The following is a 26858-nucleotide window of genomic DNA, read 5'->3' as shown; positions in this document are numbered from 1 at the left end:
CGGCCAATCAGATTAGCGTCTGTGGACCAGCACGCTAGGTTGCGAGTTATCGTTAACTAAACGGTACTACGCTAAAGAGGACATCTCAAAATGCCTAGACTTACCGAATGCACCTCTGCAGTTGCTGGATCACGTACAGTTGGCGTCGCTCCAGCTAGAAGTGTTAATTTTGTGGCTATAGACTAAATGGTGCAGGTAGCTTGTGTGAGAGAGACCCGCGCAGTATGCAGAAGGAAGCTAGTGACGTCCCGATTCCCCCAGATTCCCCTCTGGGCAAACGAAGCGTTTGGGGGTGTGGCTTGGAGGAGACTGCAGAGGGACGCTGGATAGGGACAAATCCAACTGTGGCAGTTCTGAGCGTGTGACCACTCATTACAGGGAGGGCTGACAGCAGTATATATGCATTTACAAGTAAAAACAGCTTTTGCACGGAATGGGACCTTTAAATAACATTATTTTGAAAGTTTTAACCGGAAGTTTTCCAGCTCATCCCGAAAATGGTGGCTTTATCGTGCATTCCTTTATAACTGGGAACTGGTAATCTTACCGGTTCAAAGTTCATGAGCTGGTACGTGACGTCACTAGAGCTGGTATTTCCCATTCCAAACTGGTAGGAGCCTCAGCAGCCCAGAGGTAAAAAATCCAAGATGGCTGATCCGCGCAACAACAGTAGTTATAATCATATAAATGCTATTTAGCACTTCTGTCTTGTTTGTGTCTCATTAAATCAGCTGTACACACAGCACGGCCTACTTCTATCTGTGTGTGCAAAGCGCAAAATGCCACGAAATGCCTTGTTATCTGTTATTGCTAACAATGGCTAGCCTGGCTAGCGAGTGGATCTGACCAGTGAACAGTGAACTTCCCAGCTCAACTTTTCTGCAAATGGAATGCTAACAAAACGGATGTGACGTAATTTAGCCTCCACATCCCAGTTCTTTTGCGATAAAGGAACGCACAAGAAGATATGCTCCCGAAGGAGACAGATGCACGCTTCTTCATAGCGCACGCCCGATAAAACTCATTCAAAACTTTGCACTAGTTTACTGACTACACTGTCGTTTCCCATAACGTTAGTCGCAAGAAATGTGGAGAAAGAATCGCTTTTTGGGAGACAATCGTTTCATGGTGATCACTATTTAGCTGCAGCTGTAACGTTAATCACACTGGTCAGTGGTCAGTTTTCACTTTTTGGCAGAACACCGGACCTTGTAATCCGTGGATTTACGTTAAGTGTAACAGTGATCATAAAGTAAAATGGATGATACTGGACAATGGACATGTATTGGAATTGAGCCTTCGCTTGTTTCACAACCATATTGTCCGCTCCGAAGCGCTAATGCCATCCATCGGAGATGCAGTCTGAGGTAGGCTTTAGACGTTAGCTTAGCGTCACCTCACCTAATATCACAGTCAGTCAGTCCCTCTCCTCACATGCTCCAGGTAACGCTTTCTCCATGCAAAAATGCAAACGTTATGTGTGAACAGCCCCACACACAGCAGATTACCTCTGCTCCGTCATTACTAGGGATGTCCCAATCCGATCACGTGATCGGAGATCGGGGCCGATCACGTGATTTTTAGAAGATCGGAATCGGGGGGAAAAGATCGGGAGTAAAAAAAAAAAAATTTTTTTTTTTTTTTTTTTATTCAACAAACATGACCATGTTCACGTCTTAAACTCATCCTGAGGCCTTAGTTTTGGTTTTAAATTACATATCATCATTCATTTATTTAGTGTCGCACAGAGCAGAAGAATTTACCAAAACGAACGCATTTCCTGATTTACATTGTTATTGCACTATTCTGCACATCATTTGTTTTAGTTTACATGGTTATTTTGTGGTGCACCACTGATAAGCTTTATTTTATTTTGTTTTAAATTTTGAATCCATGTTGGATATAATGAATACTGTTAAATAAAAAAGCCATATCCATGTTGGATATAATGGATAGTTAGTTGGATACTGTTAAATAAAAAAACAATCTTAAGGGTCAACTTGATTGCAGTTTTTTCATTTCTTTTTTCTTAATGCATTGCCGAAAGATCGGATCGGGAAAAATCGGTATCGGCAGATACTCAAAATCACATGATCGGGATCGGATCGGGAGCAAAAAAAATGTGATCGGGACATCCCTAGTCATTACCATAGTAATCACACAGACCCCCCCCTGCGCGAGTACCGTACTCGTTCATAATAGAAGGGGAGTACTCGAGTATTTAAATTGCTTAAAATGCCCATCCCTACTTTGAATCAGAATAATTTCAATGGTGGATGATGGTTGGAGCTACACAATTAGGTTGTATCTAATCATGGATTTATGTCAAAACACTTTGTCATTAAGAATCGCGGCGGTAGTTGAAAATGACCAAGAAGTTGATATAATATGCAGATGGTGACGGTAACAAATTGTTTCTCAAAATCATCCACGCTAATCAAGACTTAATTGTGATGACAAGGTCTACCAAAATAATTGTGAGTGATGATTTTGCCTGTAATGTTTGATGGTTTGGCCGGTCGGTCACACAGGGCAGCTGCAATGTGGATTCAAGTGATTTTGACTGTAATGTTTGATGGTTTGGCCGGTCACACAGGGCAGCTGCAATGTGGATTCAAGTGATTTTGACTGTAATGTTTCATGGTCTGGTCGGTCACACAGGGCAGCTGCAATGTGGATTCAAGTGCGGACAATGGATGGGAAGGAAACCCACAGGGTGGATTCCCTGTCCAAACTCACCAAGGTGGACGAGCTGCGTCTCAAAATCCACGAGCTGTTCAAGGTGGAGCCCGACAGGCAGAGGCTGTTTTACCGTGGCAAGCAGGTGAGGCAACGTTGTCAAGTGATTGTTGTCTGTGATGTTTTAGCTCTGACTTGAACTTGATTGAGACGTGTTGTAAAGGCACAGGTGTCTTCTGCACTCTGCATGGACACAAACAACATTTAAAGGGGTCCTGTTAATGTTTTTCCTTATTTTGTGTCGGTCTCATCTACTCGTGGGTGGCAGAGCTCCGGCTCCGTCTACATACACATTTAAGTCAAACGTTAATTATTTGTTCCCTTTTCCGTTTTTACCCATCCTCTTATCTAATGTGTGTTGCTACGCAACTTGTGATTCTCGTCAGTTCTTGTTCACTCTCAGTTCATTGAGAGCTGCAGCCTGTATGTGATGCAGTTCTAAACAAGCATATTGAGGGCTTTTATTCACCTTATGTAGCCCCGCCCACTTGAGCCAGTTGTGTTATGACTTCCTGTTCAAAACACCGTCTGTTTTAATACGTCATTGGCAGTCAACCGTTGGATTTTTTTTGACGGATTAATACGTCATTGGCAGTGAACGTGTTAATAAGAGCCGCAGCAGGAACCAGAGAGGAAAAGTCTATGGGGATTTAACATGGGGGTTTCGCTTTAAATGCATAAAATAAGGTCTGTGGTTAACAAACGTTTATGGGAACGCAAATTTGGGTTCAGCATGATAATCTTCACAAACGTGAATAACTTTGATGACTTTTGGAACGTAAATGCGGTTTTTTTTTAAACGCTATTTTTAGAAAACGCTTCAAAAGGCATAAGTTATTCACGTTTGTGAAGAGATTATCATGCAGATAACAAATGTGAACAAACGTGAATAACTTGTATGCCTTTTTGAAGCGTTTTCTAAAAATCGCATTTAAAAAAAACGCATTTACGTTCCAAAAGCCATAAAAGTTATTCATGTTTGTGAAGATTATCATGCCGAACCCAAACTCGCGTTTCCATAAACCTTTGTTAACCACAGACCTTATTTGATGCATTTAAGTGAAATCCCCATTCTAAAAGCCCATAGACTTTTCCACTGAAGAACCAAATGGCGGCGATTTCTGGATAAAGCCTACAAAAATACATCATCCCTGCTGTACTCTATAGGCCCCCTTTAACAGAACCTTTCATTAAAACACTACAAATTCTCAGTTTCTGGAGGGAGGTTCTAAGTCTGCGCACAGATTGAACTCAGAAGAACCACTGGATATTCCCTGCCAGGTGTCAAACGTATAGTATCTTGACATTAACATCTGTCATGGCTAACAAACGCACCCTAAATAAAGAGACAACCGTTGGTAAGGCAACATTTTGGGGGGGGAGGCAGGAGGGAGGAGGGAGGAGGAGTATTTCCTGGAAGAGTCTTACATTTCTTCCTGCAGGTGTCAGGTGAATAGATGGTAAGTGGAGCGCAACGTAACGCAGCACTGATATGAAAACACTCGAGCAAGACACAATAAAATGACATAACAGAAACTTAACAAAACCAAGTGAAGGTTTCATGCTTATTGTGATGGATTATCTGGCTCTGAAAGTGGGTTTTCACAATGTGCAAGAACCAACAGCAGCAAATGGCTCCAAGGGAGGAAAATTAAACCTGTGTTCTGCTGACAACGGGGAAGATCCTGGACCGTTGGCACAAACTTAAAAACACTGGCGTTGTCCCTTTAAGCACGTCCCATCATGTCTGTTCTCAGATGGAGGATGGCCACACCATATTCGACTACAACGTGGGCCTCAACGACATCGTGCAGCTGCTGGTCAGGCAGGCCGCGCCCGCCGCCGAAGTCATCAAAAGCAAGGACAAAGAGGCGGAGCTGTCAGACACCGACTCCGGCTGTAGCTCCGCCCAGAGCGAGTGCGACAAGAACTCGACTCACGGCGGCGAGGTCGAGGGTCAGACCGCCGGCACCTCTGCCCCGACCGACACCGCCGAGCTCGTGGACCCGGGGTTTGGGTTCTACAAGGTGAGACAGACGCCTGGATTGTGAACAGGTTGTAAAGATGGTAATTGGGATTAAATTGGGTCTCTACCACTACCAGCCAGAAGTTTGGACACATCAGATTGAATGTACTGTTTTTCATCCTCTTAAAGCCATTTGGGTCTGAAGGCAGCGGCTCAAATGCTTGAAATTTGTTTCTTAAGCTGCGTTCACACCGACCTATTAAAGTTTTTCGCTGGCATCGAGTTTACATACAAAGTCAATGCAAACGAGCGATTGAGCGTATATTCGCCCGGGAGAAAAATCGATGGGCGTCCGAGCGACAGAGACGGAGCGATAGGGAGAAAATGCGCTCATCGCCGGAAATGAAATATCCCAACTCGAGCGAAATTATGCTGGCATCATTCGCTCGCTGTTCAACGCTGATTGGCTGCCGTGTGAGAGTGAGTCAAGGACACACTGGCTTGGAACAAACCGCTGGTTTATTGTGTGGCAACAAACCGCATTGACAGCTGATTGACAGGCTGACAGCTGACATGAAGTGAGCTCGCTCGGTATGGAGCTCGCATTAGGAGCACGCTGATAGGCTTAGCTTGTAAAAAAAACTACGGTGGCTCGTAGTGGACAAATATCATGACATTGCGTAACGTTATAGCCCCCAGATGTCCGTCAATTATGGTGCCTGTTGATGAGCGATTTAAACAGAGCGACAGAGCGATTCCAAAGGGTTGAATCGAGCGACAGAGAGAAAAATAAATATCTCTGTGTGAACACAGCTTTAGACGAATATATAGTGAAGTTGATTTCTTTCCAAAGCCTTACACTTTTTTGCTCACTGCATGATTCGGTTTGTGTTATTTCAGTTTTGATGTCTTGACTGTTATTCTAAAATGTGTAAAATGATAAAAATAAGAAAAAATGTGCCCTAACTACGAATATCTAGTGCATGGCTGACCAATTTGGGGCCCGCGGGCCGAGTTTGGCCCGCACCACGTTTGTTTTGGCCCACCATGGATTTGGACCAAAAAACAACACTGCTGATATTACTGTATTTCGGAGGCTGTGCCAGGCTCATTTTTCAAGCTGCTAGCGTGATGCTTCTCATACTATATAAAACTAGAAGACCTAAGGAATCGATCAATACCAACCATGTCAACCTAGCATGTCAGCAAGGGGGGTAAATAACGCTCTAAATTTTGGCGAAGGAAAAAATTGGCATGGCCATTTACAACGGGGCTCCTTGACTTCACCTCAAGATATTTTAATGTAATGTAATTCACATAACGTCAACATTTATTTTTGGCCCACGTTCCTCCATCCAGATTAACTTTTGACCCTTCATAGGAAAGAATGTAAGCACCTCTGATGATCTAGTTGTTACTAGCAGTGGATTAACTGGTAACACTTTACTATAAGTGTACATTAATTAATGGTTAGTTAAGGCTTAATAAGTATTCCAAGCATTAACTAACCTGCTTAATGGCTAGTTAATGCTTGATAAGCATTAACTAACTAAAATGATTACCGTAGTTTGGCACCTCATGTGGCCAAATATTGCACATTGCACTTTTTTTTAAATTAGTGTGCCCTTATAGAGAGCCGCAGGGATGACGTATTTTTGTAGGCTGAATGCGGAAGTCCCGAACTTCCTGGTTCAACACTGTTTCTGTCTATGGGATTTTTGAATGGGTTTTTGGCGCGATGCTTCAAATAAGGTCTCTGGGCAACGCAAGTTTAATCAAACGCGAACCAAGGTTCAGTGGGATAATCTTCACACATGAGGACCACTTTCATGAGTTTTGAAGCGTAAATGCGAGCCCTAGAAGTAAAATGCTCGAGCTAAGCTAATCCAGAACTACCATACACACTGTCGCATAGGCTTCCACGTCACGTCAGCACTCAACCTGGACTGTTGTTGATGTGTGCACTGATTACCCCGCGCTGAACGGGGCTGAACCAGGTGAGGGAAAGAGAATTTCCGTGTTCGCCCTTTGAAGTGGTGACGTTATTGACGTATATATCCCCATCGACTCAAAAGTGTAGTCTCATTTAGCCATTTGCTAGCTAGCCGCCCTTTTAACGGCACATAAAAGCTTCAAAACTCATAAAAGTGGTCTTCATGTGTGAAGATGATGTTACTACCATCTGGTTTGCGTTTGATTAAGCCAGCGTTGCTCAGAGAGCTTATTAGAAGCATCGCGCCAAAAACCCATTCAAAACTCCCATAGGCGAAAACTGTGTTGAACCAGGGCTGTTAGCATCGATGATTTCCGGACTCGTTACTGCGGCTCTCTATAGTAAAGCATTAACAATTAACTTTTAGGTGAGTTGCTCTGAAAAAAGCCACGATCATGGAAACTCTGAACAGACAGGTTTAGCTACTGGTCATTGTAAGCAATAATACAATAAATAAATAAAAATCCCATGTAGTGATTGTGGGTAGATGTCTGAGACGCATTCGAATGAGCTGTTCAGCAGAAAACCATAAAGTGACAAATATCAGTCTTGGAACATTCACAAGAAACGTCACCAAAGCAGATTAGGCCAACGCACTTCGCAAATGACAAGTTGAAGTTGAGACATTTTCTCTAAAAGTTCAGTTTGATTTTGTTTCCTCTCTCTCTCAAAGATCAATGAGTTTGTGGATGCCAGAGACCTGAACATGGGGGCGTGGTTCGAGGCTCAGATCGTGAACGTCACCAAGACAACAAAGACGCCTACAGAGGAGGAGGAGGCTGCTGAGGAGAAGCCAGCACAGGAGGAGATCCACTACCACGTTAAATATGAAGAGTAAGATTCATGAAGGATTTGATTTTTTAGGTTGAAAGTAACTACCGTAAATTCCGGACTATAAGGCGCACCGGTGTATAAGCCGCACCTTCAGAGTTGACTATTTTTTTCTTATATAAGCCGCACCGGACTATAAGCCGCGGGTGTTTTGATGTTTAATTACCATATGTAAGGCTTCGTGCACAGAGGGGATTGTCGGGAAAGAGATGGCTGTTTGGGGAAGCTCCCATTTATTAACATTTCAACAAAACAAAAGTCAGGTCACTAATCCCCAGACAAAATCACACATTGTGAGATGCTTAAAAATCACCATCGGCGGGAGCTTTACTCCAGATGCTGTGCAGCCAAGAACACAAGTGAAATTCGTTCTCTCGTGACCTGTGGTTCTCAACGTGATGGACGATTCACCTTTCTTGTTAACAGTCCTAGTGAGAGGCAGGTCGAACGTCAAAGGCACTTCATCCATATTTATGATCTGCTCCGGTCCGATGGAATATTCCTTGATCTTTCTTTGTGTGAATTCGCCGAAGTTTGTAATTTTCTCCTGGTAGTCGGGAGGGAGTTGCTGACACAGTCGTCCGCGCCCTGACGGACAGTCCCTTTCGTCTCGGGTTTGTGCATGATCCTTTGCTGCTGCTGCTGTTGTTGTTGTTCCTGTCTCGCTACTGTCTCAGACATGGCTTTCAGGCTCAATCGCCGCCATCGTCGTAACACAGCCAGTTCTCCATCTTTTGAAGCATGATGTTAGATTACAACGAGCTAGTTGTGTGGCTTAGCCTTCCAAAATGTTGCTGTTAGTTTTTTAGAATGTAATACATAGAATTGGGAATGTTACATTCAATTTCATTCAGACTGTCTTTCAGGCTCAATCGCTGCCTTTTTCCCCCCGGAGCGAGGGAGGAGGGAGGGTGTTTTACCGTAGTGGCTGAGAGAGAGTAGTGGCACAGTGCTCCAATCAGGTCGCGAGGCACATTTTTTGCAACATCATCCAATCAGGGTCTCGCTCTCATAATGTCTGTCTTGCTCTCGTTCTGCCTCATACCAACATCCATAGATTTTGGAGGTTCCCGAGTGGCCGTTTGCTGGAAAAATCCATAGATAAGCCGCACCGTTATATAAGCCGCAGGGGCCAAAAAAGGCCAAAAAACGGGAAAAAAGCCGCGGCTTATAGTCCGGAATTTACGGTATTTTGTAAATAACTTGAGCTGTTGTAATGTGATCCCCCCCCCCCCCCCCCTCTCTTTTTCTCCAGAAGAATAAACTATTATAATGAATTTATATGAACAATACAAAAACACTAATGGCAATAGATGCTGTTGCTGCTGCTGCTAAGGCTACTGAGGATCGCTGGGGGGAAATGTATACAGTAGTGTCAAAGAAAACGACTCACTGCCATGTCATTTACGACAGTGGGCATACAGTATATTACTTGTCATTGAGACAATATTGTGTCATCACATTGAGGCTGAATAGAATGATTTTGTATTTAAAGTTGACCACCTGTTCCTTCGTGGCTGCGATCTTTTGCATGAATCACTCTGGGGAATCCTATGAAAAACATTCATTGTATCTCTGATCTAATAACCAGGAAAAGAAAAACAATGGTCCTTCCTCTTATCTGCACCCAAGGCCATGTCATTTGGCGAGCTTTTTATACATTTGTATCCCAACTTAGCCGAGCCACATTTGTTTAGACTGAAAGGCCAATGTTAAGCCCAATATTGGTGATGGTAGCATTTTTAAAGTGATATTTTATTAGAATAATATTAGCACTTTTGATTTTACTCTCGTTGATATGGCATTTTCGTTTGGTTTACACTTTGGCTGCTTGTGAATAGTAATCGGCTATGTCAGATGCCCCCAATGTTTGTATTGTGACTGTTCTGGCTTAGTTGACCCACTTCCACGTCGTCGTAATTGAAAAGGCTGTTGTACAAATTCATTACAAGGTCACACATGGACGGATTAGACACAGAAGGCCATGACGACGTAAGTAGAATCTACAGTGTGGGGGGAAAATGACGCAAATGTGCAACATCATGTGTAATAATAACTTGGAAGACTGTTGCACACATGGTGACTTCATGTGTGCACAAAGCAGATGGCCGAACAGTTGGAACCAGAAGGCCCAACAGTTGGAAGACATTATTGTGACAGGAAGTAGGTTTTCCCTGGTGTCTTCTTGGCTTTGCCCTGCCTGAAAGGCGCTCTTCTGTTGGCGAGCTTGCAAGTGCGTTCGAACCGGACCAACATTCAACTGAAGGCTGAAGTTGTTGCTCCTCGCTGCACCAGCAGCCAGTCCTCAGAGTTCACCAGCAGCCAGTCCTCAGAGTTCACCAGCAGCCAGTCCTCAGAGTTCAGCAGCCAGTCCTCAGAGTTCAGCAGCCAGTCCTCAGAGTTCACCAGCAGCCAGTCCTCAGAGTTCACCAGCAGCCAGTCCTCAGAGAGTTCACACATGCTTTGATAAACTTGGCTACGTTCTTTCTGTTGGCAGCATGTAGGAAGCACCTGTGGTGTGTGTGTGTGTGTGTGTCTCGTCTCTGAACTGAATACTGATATGGTGTAACGTTTTTCCCACCACAGCTACCCAGAGAACGAGGTGGTTCAGCTGCTGGTGAAGGATGTCCGTCCGCGGGCCCGTACGGTGTACCAGTGGCACCAGCTGGAGCCCGGTATGGTCGTCATGGTCAACTACAACCCCGACGACCCCAAGGAGCGCGGCTACTGGTACGACGCCGAGATCCAGAGGAAGAGGGAGACCCGCACGGTGCACGAGATCTATGCCAAGATCCTGCTGGGGTGAGAGAGCCTTCACCTGCTCAAACACTTCTTAGTTAAACGGGAGGAAACCGCCACCAATCAGATTGTGGTGTGTGTGTGTGTGTGTTGTTTTTTTCCTTCTCTTTTGTCTGTAACTGGTAAGCCAGCTGCAACGGCAGGTAACCAACCATCATTTTAAAGTTGCATCGTATTCTAAAAATCGAGTTGGCTGCGTTACCAGCTGTGGTGAGCAGGTGGACAAATGCTGCTGTATTACTGCTATTACACACTTTAAGTAGTTATAAACCCGTTGTCATTTTACGTACTGCTTTTTTGGAGAGTTATCTCCTGCTATAAAATGGCATTGCCCCGCAGAAAAGGTACCACTCTTTATCTATTTATTTATTTGTGCATTCACTATCAGCATCATAAACAAAGGCTGAAGCATGGGATTTTAAAAGAAATGTATTCCTAGTATTCCCATGATGTCACATGCATTTCCTACCAATATGGCACTTTACAATACACACAGCTCATTGGCTGTGTGTGTCATGTGAGTGTAATCACCTGTTGATTACAATCACCTACTGTCCTACCAAGATGGCCTGTGGTGATGTAGCAGAATACTATCAATATCAAATATGATTGTTTCCACATACTTGCAATTAGGGCTGCACGATATATCGTTTACACATCGTCATCGCAATGTGCGCATGCGCGATAGTCACATCGCAGGACGTGCGATGTCAAAAGCAAATTAACTCGTCATGTTGCTTGATAAACTCTCACTTTAGGGGTAGCCTACTGAGTGAAATGAGGTTCTCTCAAAGGAGAGAGATGCCCCGCTACTGTACTCACTCATTTAGTGGTTAGCTTCAACACAACAAACATGCACAGAGAGCTCAATTGAATTGTTTTTTGCTTATATTGCGTTGCTGACAGTAGCCCGTCTGTAAACGATGTGATTGCGGAGGCAGACTTGTCCACAGCTTGCAGCGCACTAGTATACAGCAGGCTGGCTGCTGTAACTCAACATGTCCGTGGAGTGGAGATATTTACTCTTGAAACACCAAAAAGCAAGACCGCAACTTATGACACGAAGGCTAAAGTGATTACTGAGAAGTTGTCCGTGTTATCACTGTGGCTGTCTCTCCCCTTCAAGTCTCTGATGTTGCATCACATGATAGCAGTAACGTTACGGTAGAGTTAATCATACATAGCGACTCATTTACACAAAACATGTCGGTGAAATTAAAAAGACAATAGACATAGCTGGGCAATTAAATGTATATTTATTACTTTTCACGAATTAATTGTTTGTCACCGGTCGGCTGCATGTGAATCCTCTGGTCTCTCTGTACTGCCCTGCGCTCAAAAACCGGAACTCCCCAAATGCGGAGCGTAGCACTTGGTAGTTTCTGGAGGGGGGTCAGACCAAGTGTGTGAAGTGGCAGCGGTGTTTCATTGTTGATTTATTGAAATGTTAGAAGAACGAAAGAAGTTGAAAGCAGTGGTTATAATCAATTAAATCTAATGTTTTTCTGCAAATAGCATCATTGGGAGGTAGATTCTGGCACTCAATATTAGGGGTGGGCAATATATCAAATTTATATCATATTGTGATTTGAGACTATATGGTCTTAGATGTTGGATGGTAATATGGTGATACAGCATACATGTTGTCTTTCCCTGGTAGGCTGCATTACACTAAGTGAAGTACGTATAGGCTAGTGACATTTTAAAGTAGAATGTCATAACTCACTCACTTTTTCATGTATGTAAGTCATGGAAATCCATTGGTCAAAATGTGTATGCACCCTGATAGATGACGCTCTGAGGCCTACAAGTAGGTCACAGCCCAGTGGTTGAGAAACATTAAAATACCTAATTTCCCCTCCAAAATCAGATGGACTCCTCTACAAAATCATCCCAATCATTCTAGAAATATTATTTTCTTTCAAATAGAGCTATTCTGGTAATCTGGTGAAAATCTGTATTTTTTCATATCGCAATATATATCGCAGGGGCGGGGAATATCGCAATGTCAGTTTTTTCCAATATCGTGCAGCCCTACTTGCAATCATACTTAATTGTATCCGGCCAATATGTCATGTTTAGAAATTCATATTTAACGAAGATACTGAGAATATTGGTAACTGTAGGTGAATCTGTAAATGTTAACAACCCATGTCTTTCCCATATCTCCCACTTATACGGTCTATTTAATGTGTTCCCATTGTCGGCAGCATATGTTTACATAACCCCACAGTTCTATAGGACGAATCAGCGTGACGTCACTGCCACCCAAAAATGCGTAACCCCGTGGCAGTTAACTAGTATGAGTTGTGCCAAACAAACGTTAATATCTCAAAAAGTATACATCACATCACTTCTGACATTCTGAGTGAGAGCAGAATTAGCTCAAGAGTTTGATGTATAATATATGCATGTCGTGTTAAAGTTGTGTGAACTGTCAGTTTTTAAATTGTAAACACGGTCAGCCGGCTAGAGTCAGACGCTCAAACTCAGGCTCCATAGGGTTCCATTGCCGTTGCCACCCAGTGACGCGGTTTGTTTACCAAAATGCTGCTCGGCTGATCCCTCGTATTCTACTCTTTACCCCCCTGGTTTCATATTCTTATTTTCATGTTCTATTTGCGTCCCCCCGCTGAATCCTGTTTGTTTAATTTGCTGCTGTAACAATCTGCTTTCTGGTGAAATGTGCGGACGGTGTGTGTTTTGGCTAATGAATAATTGGTCCTGTGAAGGCCAAGCTGACAGATTGTGTGTGTTTGTAGTGACGCTGGTGACTCCCTGAACGACTGTCGAATCATGTTCCTGACCGAGATCTACAAGATCGAAGAGCCTGGTTCCATGAACGGCTCTGCAGCTGGATCTGACAGTCCAATGAAGAGTACGTTTGTTTAATTATGAAGCTGTGGATGAAAATGGAAATAAAAATGTTTCTCTCTCTAGAAAGATATAGACAGAACAACACATCCACTTCAACACAAAAAGAGCACAACAAAATACACACACAAATAAAAAATAACAATGAATAGTTGCCCGGAGTTATTTCCATATTCATATAACCAAGATGGAAATAAGCTTGATTTCTATAGCATTTCTCAGCAGTCCTTCAGCTGTTCAAACAATACAAGCCGAACAAGATAATCAATAAAAATGCCGGATATAAATAATTGGTTTCCTGAATTCCGAAGTGGTTCATGCTCATTGCAAGTCCTAGATAAACGGCTAAATGTTTAAAATGTAAACTTGACGAGTACGTCATTTGTGATAAGCTGGGACCGGCTTGGCGCTTGCGGAAGCCAGCATGCCCAAAAACGTGGGCTCCCTTTATGAAGTGTTATCTTTTTGCAAAGTGCTGTACAGAACTGTATCTGTATCCTCCAGGATCGAACGGACCTGAATGCAAACACTGCAAGGACCACCCCGACAAAAACTGCCGCTGGTGCAACTGCCATATCTGCGGCATCAAGCAGGATCCTGACAAACAGCTGTTGTGTGACGAGTGCGACATGGCCTTCCACATCTACTGCCTGGACCCTCCGCTCACCTCCATCCCTGAAGACGAGGACTGGTCAGTAGGATCATCTCACAGTCAATTGAATGGATTCTGCAAACCTGGCAATATTTATTTGGCAATCCAAGTGATAAATTGATACCAAATGCTGCTAAATCCAGGTTGATAGGTTTGTTTACCTGAACAGCTGTTATGGCAGGTAACTAAGCATAATTTGGAAGTCTTATTCTGTTGTATGAAAATGAGGCTGTATTATGCAGTGGTGTATTATTGTGTAACTCGACACCATTCTTGAATGAATGCAGCGGAAACACTGGACTCTGATTCAGTCTGATTCAGACTAACAATGCTAGTTGAATAGTTTTATAATGGCTTCTAAGTGGAAATGGAGCCACCTTATGGACATATGGACAATCACTTGTGCTGGCAATATGTTTATGCTTGTGACCTAATCTGTCTACTGGACCATTTCAGGTATTGTCCTGGTTGCCGTAACGATACCAGTTTGGTGGTGCAGGCTGGAGAGAAGCTAAAGGAGAGCAAGAAGAAATCCAAGATGGCTTCCGCCAGCTCCTCCAGCCAGAGGGACTGGGGCAAGGTGAGTGCTGAGATGCTGCTGGTACAGGGAGTCCTCTACAGCTCTGGGGAAATAATATTACAATTTGAATGGGCATTTGATCATTTCTAGGTCTATAGGAGTTGAATTTGGAAATATGTTGAGACAAAACTGTCCAGAATCAATACACATGTGCCCAATTGATTTTAAGATTAAGAAGACCCACAATCAATGCACATTTGTTTTGAAGGATAACCATCTTTAGAGATTAGTGGTCTGGTAGAGAACTCCTATTGTCCAGCTACCATCAGAATACCTTGTCTTGAATAGAGGGTATGCACACCCACTGGAACACGCCCCCTCAATCAGGAATGAGTGTCAAAATGAGTGTCAAGTTCCTCCCTGAGCAGCAGGTGTCAGTTATCTAGGCTGATTACTGCATTCAAGCTCACTCTTGCTGTGACTCAGTGGGCGTGACCCCACAGTGACTTCTGCCTGTGTGACATCACATGCATACCCTCTAGTCTATACTGATCAAAATCTTCATGTCCAGTAAGTAATGGTATAGATTAACCTTGTTATGCTGTGGGGTTCCTACACAGATCAATTGCAAAATAAGAGTGTAGGTTTGGCTGGAGGCTCAGATATTTGAGAATTGATGAGATTGTCTCTCCTCCCTCAGGGAATGGCCTGTGTTGGACGCACCAAGCAGTGCACCATCGTCCCGTCCAACCACTACGGCCCGGTGCCCGGCGTCCCGGTGGGCTCCCAGTGGAAGTTCAGAGTGCAGGTCAGTCAACTTCACTGGAAACCTAAGATTACCGTAGATTAGATTTTTCTAATGTTTCCAAAGTTCAGTTAATCGCCCCATTGTTCTCTTATTCCAGTACATGTGAAAAAGGCAATTTTTTTGTTGTTCAATGTGTTTGATGTCTGGTGTGTCCAGGTCAGTGAGTCTGGCGCCCACAGGCCGCATGTAGCTGGGATTCACGGCAGGAGCCATGATGGTGCCTACTCCCTGGTGCTGGCAGGAGGCTACGAGGACGACGTGGTACGCACACTTTTTCTTTGTTTTGTTTTTTGCAATGGTGTAAATAGTAGTGATAACTCAGTGATTACCGTATAATGTTTTTATCACATACTTAATAATTCTGTAGATCAGTGGTTCCCAACCTATGGTACGCGTACCGTAGGTGGTACTTGCGCCCCCTGCTGGTGGTACTTGGAAGACTGTGAAAAAAAAAAAAAAAAAAATTAGTTTTTGTGCAAAATCCATGGTGGTCATTAGTAGTAGTTTTCAAACATGTGAAAGTGAAATAATAATAATAAATATTAATATTATTGGCAGTGTTTCTCAAGGTAGGTGGTACTTGCGCCCCCCCCTGCTGGTGGTACTTGATCCCTGGAATCCCAATGTTTAAATTATGAAATAAACCCAACTTTAAAATCAATTGTAAAACATGTTTATCTATCAAAATAATACTACGAATGAAAATAAACTTGTGATCATTGAAATTGAGGTTTATTTTGTTGTCTTGAGATTTAGAAACAAATATTTGTTTCTGACGGACACTATACCTGTTGCGCATGCACAATTACCTGCCCGCCCCGCATGGTTACACAAGTGGTGAACAAAGACGAGGAGGGATGCTAAAGTGGATCAAAACGGGAGGGAATCGTAAAAGAGCTGTAGTAGAGGAGAGCAGCAACGATGAAGCACAAGGAGGTGAAGACAGCAGTCAAGTGCAGCTGCTGCAGGTTGCACATAGGCTGCAGGCAGTGGCGGACTGCATAATCGGGCACGTCGGGCAAATGCCCGGTGGCGTGGCCTGGCAATTTTTTTTTTTTTTTTGCAGGCCAGGCCACTCACTGAACAGCAGGCCAGGCGCCGCCTACTGGTTTACTAGTGGTTTTATTACTTTATTCAGGTTTAAAGTGGGTGCATCTCATTGTAAAATTGGACTTGGCCCAAATTGGGCTTCAAACGGCCCAAATTGGGCTTCAAACGGCTCAAATCTGGCTTTAAACGACCCAAATCTGGCTTCAAACGGCCCAAATTGGGCTTCAAACGGCCCAAATTGAGCTTCAAACGCCCCAAATTTTTCGCCCCGCCCTTCGGACGCCGGCACGCGCGTCGGCCCGTATCGGCCTGGCCTGCTTGGTATCTAATGCCCGGCCTGAATTATGATCCCAGTCCGCCCCTGGCTGCAGGTTGGAATAAATTTGCCTCCTGCGTGAACTGTGCATAGCTGAATAGACTGTATTTTAACGTCGGTCATATGGTGGTACTTGGAGAGCCAACTACTTTCTCAGGTGGTACTTGGTGTAAAAAGGTTGGGAACCACTGCTGTAGATGATACATTTCTCAGAGTAGGTGTCACATCCTTCAAAAGTTGGATGATGATCATTTTAGTATATATATTTTTTTAATCAAATTTTATAATACCTTTTTGAATAATAAAAAGTGGTGCTGATATCCTGTCTTTTAGGATGACGGTAATGAGTTCACATACACTGGCTCCGGAGGGCGAGATCTGTCCGGAAACAAGAGGACCGCTGAGCAGTCGTGTGATCAGAAACTCACCAACATGAACCGGTAAGAGGACATGACTGCACATTACAACTTCTGTTTTCACCGAAACTCTATACATTTGGCCATACTGTAATGGAAGAGATGGTTTTGAAATCTTGTGTGTGTATATGTACAGCACATTGTCCACATGGGGGCGGGGGGACTTTTTTGTCAGGTTTAATTGTTGTTCCCAAAAGATAAATAAGGGTAGTGTTCAACTTCTTGTTTAAAATGGAAAATAAAAATCATCTTTATTAACTTATTTGGTTTCCTGCAACGCTTTGCTTTGTGCATTTTGTTTGTATGTCTAAATCCTCTGTCGGGGTTCCCACCAGGGCGCTGGCGCTCAACTGCAATGCCTCCGTCAACGACAAAGACGGAGCCAACGCCAAGAACTGGAAGGCTGGAAAATCAGTCAGGGTGATTCGCAGCTCCAAGGGACGCAAGCACAGTAAATACAGTCCAGAGGACGGGAACAGATATGACGGGATATACAAGGTATGAGGGGACAAACAAGACAAGTCACTATAGTCAAGTTTACTGCATTGCAGGCAGGGAAGGAAACAATGTCTGCTCTGTTGTGAAACGCCAACCAAACATGATTTTAAGAACCTCAAATTAATGGATGGCCAAAGTAACACTGCAGCCAAAATTTTGCACCATTTTGCTGGTGCTAATTTCCCAACTTAGATGCAGGACACACTTTCTATGGGCCAGGCTTTGCTTGTAATTGCTGTTTCCAGCTCAAAGCAGCGACACAAAGATGTGGGATTTTGAAATGAAAGTGCGTATGGCACTTGTTAGGGGCAGCAGTCCCTTGTGATAAACTGTGACCAGTTTGGTGAATTGATTCACTCGGGATTAGAACCTTATGTATTGCAATGGCACATGTGCTGTCTGCTTTGACATGTCTTGAAATCTTTTGAAGAGTTATACTAGCTGCTGGTCCCAGCAAAAAATTAATCTGCTTTGCAATGTAGTGCAGGATCAAAAATGTTTTGTCTACCTTTTAAACATACAGGCAAATAAAGGAAATTTAGATTTGATCATTTTGACAGTCATGCTCATCAGTGATGACTAGGGCTGCAACAACTAATCGATAAAAATATATTATTAAATTTGTTGGCAACTAATTGCATCATCGATTCGTTGGGTTAGCGGGGTTATATAATTATATAAACGTTAACGGTAGCTACGTCGGACTTGGCTGTCTTGTCGCACAGCTGGCCACTTCCTGTGTCGCGGACTGCCTACGTCACCTGTTGTCTCCATGGAGACGAAACAGCCCATGCCAGCGCGGAGGCGGCAAAAACTTTCGAACTAACCTATCTAATGTATGGGAGCATTTCACATTCTGTAAAAGTAAAACGTGTCTTAGCTGCAAACTATGAAAATCGACCTTGCATGACACGGACGCACCACGGTAATGGTAAAAAAAAAAATCTACCTTCAGTCCGTGGCCTGTTGTTAAAGGCAGCCTATTAAGTAGCAAATCCTGTTAACCACCTAGGTAGTGATTTATGTACCGGTAGTTATTTTTTTATTTATAATTTTTTATTATTATTTGGACAACTCTGGTCCAGTCAAGCAGCACTTGTGTGCACTAATATTGTCAATTTGGGACAACATTTTGTTTTTGAATAAAATTGTTGAACTAAAATCCACAAATTTGTTTTTATCCGATTCATCGAAGAAATAATCGACCGATTCATCGATTATCAAAATAATCGTTAGTTGCAGCCCTAGTGATGACAAAATCTCTGTCAAACATCGCCTGCATGTTTGTGAATACAACTGAGATGTATAAACTCTTGAATAATTTACTTTTTTCCCCACCAGCTTTATTTGTGACTGTTAAAGTATCAACTCTTTTAATTTTTGTTGTGTTGAAGCCTTTTGAGCCTGGCTTTTTCTGTCATTGTGGATTTTTTATTTTTCTATCTGAGCATGAGCATCCCCAGCTTAGTTCTAGCTGTAGTTGAACTCGTGTGGCTCGGTTTCCCTCCCAGGTGGCGAAGTACTGGCCAGAGAAAGGAAAGTCTGGCTTCCTGGTGTGGAGGTATCTGCTCAAGCGTGACGACGACGAGCCGGCGCCGTGGACCAGAGACGGCAAGGAGCGCATCAAGAAGCTTGGTCTCACCATGCAGGTAGAGACAGTCACTTAGACTGGATTGTACAAAGTATTGGATCATGCTATTTTATGTCTCGCAGTCTGTAAGGCCCTGTGTCTCTGTAGTGCCAGTATGGACTGTATAGTGCATTTATTTTCACAAGTCATTTCAGTTCTTGGTTTTTGAGCAATACATTTTTTCCAGTAGTATCAAGTTTTGTCTGGTGCTGCTGTCTCGATCGATCAGTGATGGTTTTGTCTTTGTTTTAGACTTAGTTTTTGATCTGTACCTTGATCCCAAAAAAAAAGATGTAGGTTATTTTTTAAATTGACGATTTGTCTGTCTATACATTTTCTTGCCATTTATTTCAGTTCCATGTTTTTATCACTTCCGTTTTCTTTAATCGCTGACAATACACAAACTAAATAAGCCACCTTGTCATTGCAGTATCCTGAGGGCTATCTGGAAACCCAAGCAGCCAAGGAGAAGGAGAAGGAGAACAAAAACGAAGCCGAGGAGGAGGAGGAGACTCCCACCAAGGGCAAGAGGAAGAGGAAATCTCAGGGCAGCGGTGAGTTCCAGGAAGGAGAACTGAGAACCATGTGTTGACTTCAGAAAGCACAGCATCTACAGGCCCTGGCATAAAGTCTGACAGTATCCAAAGTTAAGGCCTCAAATATTAAGATGTTTTGCACTAGTCTGTGCCACTAATCTCTGCACTATTTCATGTTATGCAGGTTTATTTTCAATTGTCAGTGCTCAATCTCTTTCTAGAGTACATCACCACACACACGTTCTATGTATCATTAGATTTTAAGTTTTAGTATTATATTGTCATATTGGGGATTCGTATGTTTTTCCTCCCTCCCTGAGAACCTTTCTGAGGAAAATCTGCCACCTAAAAAAAATTATCTTTCTATCTATTAGACTCGGCAAAGTCCTCACCAGCCAAGGCCACGCCCAAGAAGATGAAGGTGGAGCTTTATAAGCTGACCAAGGAACAGAAGACCTTCATCAAGGACGACGAACCCAACAAGAAGCTGTGGGATGAAGCCATGCAGTCGCTGTCACTCGGACCGGTACAAATCACTTTTGTTTGGCCCAGTCACCGGCCAGTAGAGCTGTGCATCTTCACTGATCTCGATACGATTCGATTATAGAAGTCTACGATTCGATTCGATTATACGATGCATCTCGATGCATCTCCGATGCATCTCGATGCATCTTAAATCGATGCATCACTTTTTCCGCAATACATGATTTATTTTTTCTCACTTTCTTTTTTCTCACTGTGTGGCTACTTTTAAAATAAAAGTGCATTTGGAATTGCATTGTATTATGATCCATAATTAAAATAAACAACTGCATGTACTTACATTCTATTTTATTTGATTATAAAAAAAAAAAAATTTTTTTTTTTTTAAATACCGGTAATCGATTTTTGATATTTGTTAATCGATTCAGAATCGTCCTATTAAGCATCGCGATGCATCTCTGAATCGATTATTTTCGGCAGCTCTACCGGCCAGGGCTTAACCGACTCAAACGTTCAGAGATCACACTGTTTTACACACTTTGACAGTGACATGATGCTGTGATAGGTCAGTTGAAATTGCTATACTGTATATCAGACACTAGATAATCAGGCTTGAAAAATCCTCATCTACCCCGGTGAAGTTGATCAGCGGTAGGAGACTGTACTGCCCAGCCAGTGGTGGTTAACTGGTTGTTCAGGGCAGTTTGCTGGTGTGAACATATGTTAACAATAATAAGTGTGAGGTAGAAAATGGCTCAGTAAAATCAAATAAAGGCCCATAAAGTTTTTCAATAAAAACCAAGCTACTGATTCTTGCTGCCATCCTGTAGCTGGTCAAGAGTCCAACTGATGCAACAGATATCACAGTTGAGATCTATATTGCCTGATTTTGTTTTTACAATAAGGTTTGTCATGTTTACAGACCTGCTACATTTTTGTTTCTGCAGAAATTTCTGAGCAAAGTCGAAGAAGTTTTCCTCTGCATTTGCTGCCAAGAAGTGGTCTTTAAGCCCGTCACTACAGAGTGCCAACACAACGTCTGCAGGGTAAGAAACTCAACTGTCTGGAAACTGCTGGGAAGTTGAGGTCTTGAAAAGTTGGGATGCGTGTGAAGTTCACATTTTATGTAGTTGTAGACTCGTTTTTGCGATCTAAAAAACATCAATGGTAAACGTCAGGTTTCCGGTCAGTCCCTCAAAATCAAAGAGTGGGGGCTTCTTTTTATAGCTGCCATTTTTCACCGAGACGTTCAGCAATCGTACAGGAAGAAGTCATCGTAGAAGAGACACCCACAGGAGCAGGAGAGAGACCAGCATGCAGTGCAGCAGAGAGACCAGCATGCAGTGCAGCAGAGAGAGCAGCATGCAGTGCAGCAGAGAGACAGGAGCAGGAGAGAGAGCAGCATGCAGTGCAGTAGAGAGACAGGAGCAGGAGAGAGAGCAGCATGCAGTGCAGCAGAGAGACCAGCATGCAGTGCAGCAGAGAGAGCAGCATGCAGTGCAGCAGAGAGACGGGTTGTGTTTTCTCTGAGTGGTGCTGCTGTGATCACCACAGCTGAATGATCACACTTTGAAGCTTTTTACAAGCCCGTACACCCACCTTCTTACCCCGCAATATTTTATTTTAGATTTTTCATAACAATAACAAGACAAAGAAACATGCTCAGACACACACATATACACACACAAAAACAAAACAAAAAACATAAGGTACATAGCTACCAGCCGCATAATGTGCTTATGTGCTCGTGAGAAATGTGCCTGAGATCCCAGGCAAGGGGTCCATGAGAGAGCAGTCAGGCGAGTCATCCGTCACCTCTAACCTCATCAAGGTAGGCTAAGAACGGGTCCCAAATGGTTGAAAACGTATGAAGTGAATTGGTCCTCAGGAACCAAAGTCTCTCCATCCTTATAACAGAGGTCATGTCCGCCAACCACAGTTGGAAAGAAGGTGAAGAGGAGGACTTCCATTCCTTCAAAATACGTTTTTTGGCAACAGTTGTCCCCTGTGTCAGAGACTGCTGCACAGCTGTAGGGACGTTCAGAGAGGACTCCGAGCAGCCGTACACCCACCTTTTTGATTGAAAGCAACAAGTTCACGTCTCCACATAATTTAGGTGCTCCCAAAATTCTATCCATCTTATCGATCGATCAGTTAAATTGAATTATTAGATTAGATTTAGATTCTTTAACGACCACACAGCCAGGCTGGTGGAATTTGTTTTCAGTACAGTTCATACGTAAACCATGGTCCAACATTGAACATCGTAATACATAAAACACAATAACAATACACAATACAGTCATAGCAGCAGAGATATGGGGGTTGTTATAGAGAGTTCAGTGTCCTTATAGCAGTGGGGAAGAAACTGTTTTTAAAACGGGTTATCTTGGTGGGCAGAGACCTGTAGCGCCTCCCGGAGGGCAACAGCTGGAAGATGTGGTGTGCTGGGTGAGTGGGGTCAGAAATATATTTTTTTAGCTCTATTTATTGTCCTTTGGCGGTGGAGTGATTCAAGTGACGTAAGGGCGGTATGGATTATTTTGGAGGATTTATTGATGATTCTCTGTAGTTTGTTTTTGGAGTGAGTGTCCAGACTGCTGTACCAAACTGTTATGGAATTTGTTACTTTACTTTGTTACTTGCCCTAAATAGTAACTATTGCATTACTAAGTTAGTCTTTATTAAAAGTAATGTCTAAAATCATTCCTTTTTTTAAATGCATCTTGTGCTGATGTCATCACTCTTGTACATAGTCCATGAATCAATCATCAGTAATGATCAGGTTTGGGTCACACCCTTCAGTAACGAGCTACTGTTGCCTAAAGAAAACATCAAGGCAGCTTTCAGTTTACTCAGTGGACCGACTGGATGTCTTTGTCATGACTGCATCACACCCACAGGTGATTTTGACTTGATCAACATTGGCTCTGTGTTTCTCTCCATTAAAAAAGCCTTGAGAAAGAAATAGGCTATCCACCTTATTTCTAGCTGCCATGATGCCTGATGGGTGCTTCTTCCGCTTCCGGTGTAATAGACTGTTTTAAGTTGACAAAAAAAACGTCTGAGGATTTTACAGCAGAGCCATTCTGCTCTACAGCCGTGCCGTTCGGGTGCTGGAATAACGTAATGCATTGTGTAGTCTGCTACCGTGGCTAATGCTAGCAGCTAACGTAATAGTTACTTTACATGGCAGTAAAACGCCACTGAATGACCAAATTGATTTAACTTTTAACCATTTTGAGTAACACTGTTTCCATACGGACCCCCAGCGTTGGTTAGTTGTTTATAACGTGACTATATTTATAACTTTTATTACGTACTCCAGTTTCCGGTTTATAATTCGGGTCTGCAGCAGAGTATAACAAAGGAAATGGCAAGCTGCAACAATAAAGGTCCTTACACACCGAGCACGTTTTTTTCGTGCGATTAATTCGCACGTCAATAATATTTTCCGAACCTATATCAGTCAATGCAACCGTGCATACCAACGGCGAAGTTTTGCCCAGCGTTATTGCGGTGTTTATTTTTTCGAACCACGGTCGATTTTTCTGAAATTCGCTTCCGACGTGTACACATCTGTGGCTGTGATTGACAGGTGGGTCAAAACTCGCATCGCAATTTTGTGCCGTATATTCGCATCGCTCTTGATGTGTAAGGACCTTAAGTCACGTTAAACCGGAACTTGTACCCACAATTATTTTTTTTACAGTGGGGCATTCAAAAATAAGGTGGATGGATACAGAGCTATTGACGTTAAATGTCAACTGCTGAATTTCAAACTAACTTCACCCCAGTGATCTGCTTCCATCGTACTCGCTGAGCGGTTTCTGCCCATGCTGGCTCTGCATGTACACGTTTCATCATGTGGTGTAATGTAGTGTTAGGAGAGCTTGGTTTGAGGCAACAGGTCTGCCCAGAATGCGGGTGGCGTAAACAAATAAATATCGTTACACACAGAACTGCTAAATATCAAGCGCACTGTTGTGACTTGTGACAAAGTAAAATGTTTAGTTGCATTGGACAGATTTTTGGCCGCATTTGCGACCAAAATGTTCACTCTGGAGCCCTGGCCTCATCTCTGCGGGTTGTTGAAAGGCATTCTGGGAAATGTAGTAAATCACTAATTGACGTACAAAAAAAAGAGTAAATTACAACCCATCACAAAATGACTCCTGGCGTTGATAACCGTTTGATGACGATATTAAACGGTTGAAGTAGAGCGTTCAGATACTGAAAAGGTCTGTTCCTTTTATTCTAGGAATGCCTCCAGCGGTCTTTCAAGGCGGATGTGCACACCTGCCCGGCCTGCAGGTACGACCTGGGGAAAAACTACCCCATGAGCGTCAACAAACCTCTGCAAGCCATTTTAACGCAGTTTTTCCCAGGATACAGCCAAGGGCGATGATCATTTGTTCTGCCTACTCAGCCCTCCAGGAGGAAACACAATGAACTTGTAAGGGGAATTTTCAGTAGAGGCAACAAAGAATCAATTTCTCTTAATATATTTTTTCGATTATAAAACTTTAAATCAGTCTTTTTTTGTTGTTGTTTGGGTGGACTTAAATGCCACCCGTTTGTTCACTTTGGATCTATTGTCATGTGTAGTTGATAAATTGAAATTGCATTTGTAACTTTGTCTATATGTGTAACGTTACTCCGTTAATATGCCTTTAAAACCTGAATTTTCTCACATTACTTTCTGTTCCATTAACAAATACACTGCTAATGTTGGCCATAATGTAAATTAATATTTACTAAATCCATCCATTTTTGATACCCAACACTCCCTAAAGAAAAGTCAAAATCAGTTGAGTTGGTTGCCCAACTTGTGTTTCAGAGGATGATCTTTTGTACGGGACTAATGTGCGTGTTGAATGTGGAACTGTCTGCCATTAGCTTAGCTGCGGTTGCGTGGTATTTCAGTGTGATTTTGGAGATCTGATCTTTTTCTTCTTCTTTTTGAGATCACGTTGCTTTGTTTCCACCTGCAAGTTTCCGTTAGTTTGTCCTGTAGCCGTGTGTGTTCAAGGCTGTCCTCATTCATTTTGTTGGGTCATAATAAGTGTGATGTGGATGGATTTCCTCCAGACTATTAAGAATGCGGTAATGGCAAAGTAAGCGAAATAAGATTTCTATGCATTCTGGTGTGCTCAGATGACTGAACTTGCATTGAAATGACAAGTGTCACCAAAGCCCTTTTTGGGGCCCTTTTCCTTTTTTTTGAAAAAAGTCTGAATCTAAAGCTATTCCAGACCAAACATGAGTGAAAGATAAACATTGTTTTTGGTCTGAACTGATTCATCTGCTCTTTAGCACTCTGAGAAGATGTGTCTAGTTGGGGAAACTTTTGATGTTTTACCGTTTCTCTAATGCATGTATTGGTCCGTTAAGGTTTTATACCGTTTTTTTCTTTTCTTTTTACAAATTTCTGAAAATTTGTTTCAAATTTGCCATGTATTTGATAGCATCTAAAATATTTGGCTCCTGTGCCAATTTAGGTTGATGCTATTTTATTCTATTATGTAGACTTGATTATCCCTTTTTTCGTGTATTCGCCTTAAAACTCTGACTGCTGTATAAGCGAAGGGCTTGAGTCTGATAACAAAAAGTCCAAAGATGCAAAAATGCTTAACCAAGAGGGTAATGTAGAACTCCCTTCTATCTAGCTCTCTAGATCTTGCCCCACTTTTAGAAACTTTGTACTTATTGCTGAATTAATTCTTTCTACCTTTTTCTGTTCATAATCCGTTATTGCCATCTGTGGGTGCCAGTTCAGTCTGGTTCTTGGGTCTGTTTTAATGTCTTCGCCTCAACAGAGAAACAGGAAGCGCTCACACAGCTGAACTCAGCCGCTGCAGCAGCGTCAGAGGTGACGAAACATGAAGGAAATCCCACACACTGCTTTTGAAATTCAACATTATGTTGACTCAACTGTTTTGCTCTAGCTGTGCCAACTTTTGCGACGTTTGCGAAGGTCTTATCTGAATGAGTAACTGGTGCTGAATGTCAACAGCAGTGTGTGAAAGTGTCCATCCTCATGCCAGCTGTTAACTGTCTCTGGATCATGTCCAATCAGTTGGAGGTTCGTGGACAAAAAAACAACTGTCCCTTGAAGACCCAAGGACCGGGACCTGACGGCCCCCTTAATTGGAGCGCTAAACGAATGCCAGTGGCTGCAGATACTAGTAATACCTCAAAAATATTTACAAAGATTTGCATAGACTGGAAAATGTATATTTTCTGAAATTGTATATTTTTTAGTTCATTTTAGTTTTGATATGTACTAAGTTGTAGAATTACTTGCACATATTGCATGTAAAAGTTGTCTATATGTTTTCAGTATTTTATACAATAAAAACATAAAATTATTGGTGTTTTTGTTTTGAAATATTTTCTTGGGTGTGCTTTGGATTGAGAAATGCTTAATGATAAGAATTAAAATGTTGGTTCAATCTTGTAAAATGTCTATTGCTGTCTGTCGGGGAAGCTGTTGGACATAGCTGATATTAGTGATTGATTATTGCTGAATGTGCAGAAGGGTACTATTCTGGTGAGAAGAGACTGTAAACGAAAGGTTGCATATTCGATCCTGCAAGAAATGGTGTCCCAATCCTAAAGCTACACATCCAAAGATTTTGGACCCCCATATTTCTGTCTTGTAAGTTGCTCTGCATAAGTGCATCAACCAAATGCAACATGTATTATTGTCATGTTTGGGATAGTTTCATTATTATAGCTGGCCAC

The 26858-nt window shown here is 42.7% G+C and overlaps 1 protein-coding gene across 1 annotated transcript in view; it reads left to right on the top strand.

Annotated features, from left to right (window-relative positions):
- The window catches only part of uhrf1 (ubiquitin-like with PHD and ring finger domains 1), a 31475-nt gene extending 5091 nt beyond the window's left edge, over window positions 1-26384 (top strand). Inside the window, exons 2-17 of the mRNA XM_083647763.1 lie at window positions 2662-2824; window positions 4497-4766; window positions 7372-7532; window positions 10116-10331; window positions 13091-13206; window positions 13707-13893; window positions 14311-14434; window positions 15075-15182; window positions 15339-15443; window positions 16882-16988; window positions 17300-17462; window positions 18974-19111; window positions 19523-19646; window positions 20003-20154; window positions 21059-21157; window positions 24373-26384. Of these exons, the coding sequence (XP_083503889.1) occupies window positions 2672-2824; window positions 4497-4766; window positions 7372-7532; window positions 10116-10331; window positions 13091-13206; window positions 13707-13893; window positions 14311-14434; window positions 15075-15182; window positions 15339-15443; window positions 16882-16988; window positions 17300-17462; window positions 18974-19111; window positions 19523-19646; window positions 20003-20154; window positions 21059-21157; window positions 24373-24519 (2370 nt within the window). The 5' untranslated portion in view covers window positions 2662-2671 and the 3' untranslated portion in view covers window positions 24520-26384. The remainder of the gene's footprint in view (window positions 1-2661; window positions 2825-4496; window positions 4767-7371; window positions 7533-10115; window positions 10332-13090; window positions 13207-13706; window positions 13894-14310; window positions 14435-15074; window positions 15183-15338; window positions 15444-16881; window positions 16989-17299; window positions 17463-18973; window positions 19112-19522; window positions 19647-20002; window positions 20155-21058; window positions 21158-24372) is intronic.
- The last annotated feature ends 474 nt before the right edge of the window (window positions 26385-26858 follow it).

This window comes from Poromitra crassiceps (assembly GCF_964638095.1).
Source record: "Poromitra crassiceps genome assembly, chromosome: 12".
Classification (NCBI taxonomy): domain Eukaryota; kingdom Metazoa; phylum Chordata; class Actinopteri; order Beryciformes; family Melamphaidae; genus Poromitra; species Poromitra crassiceps.
This window is presented reverse-complemented; position numbering and strand designations above follow the sequence as displayed.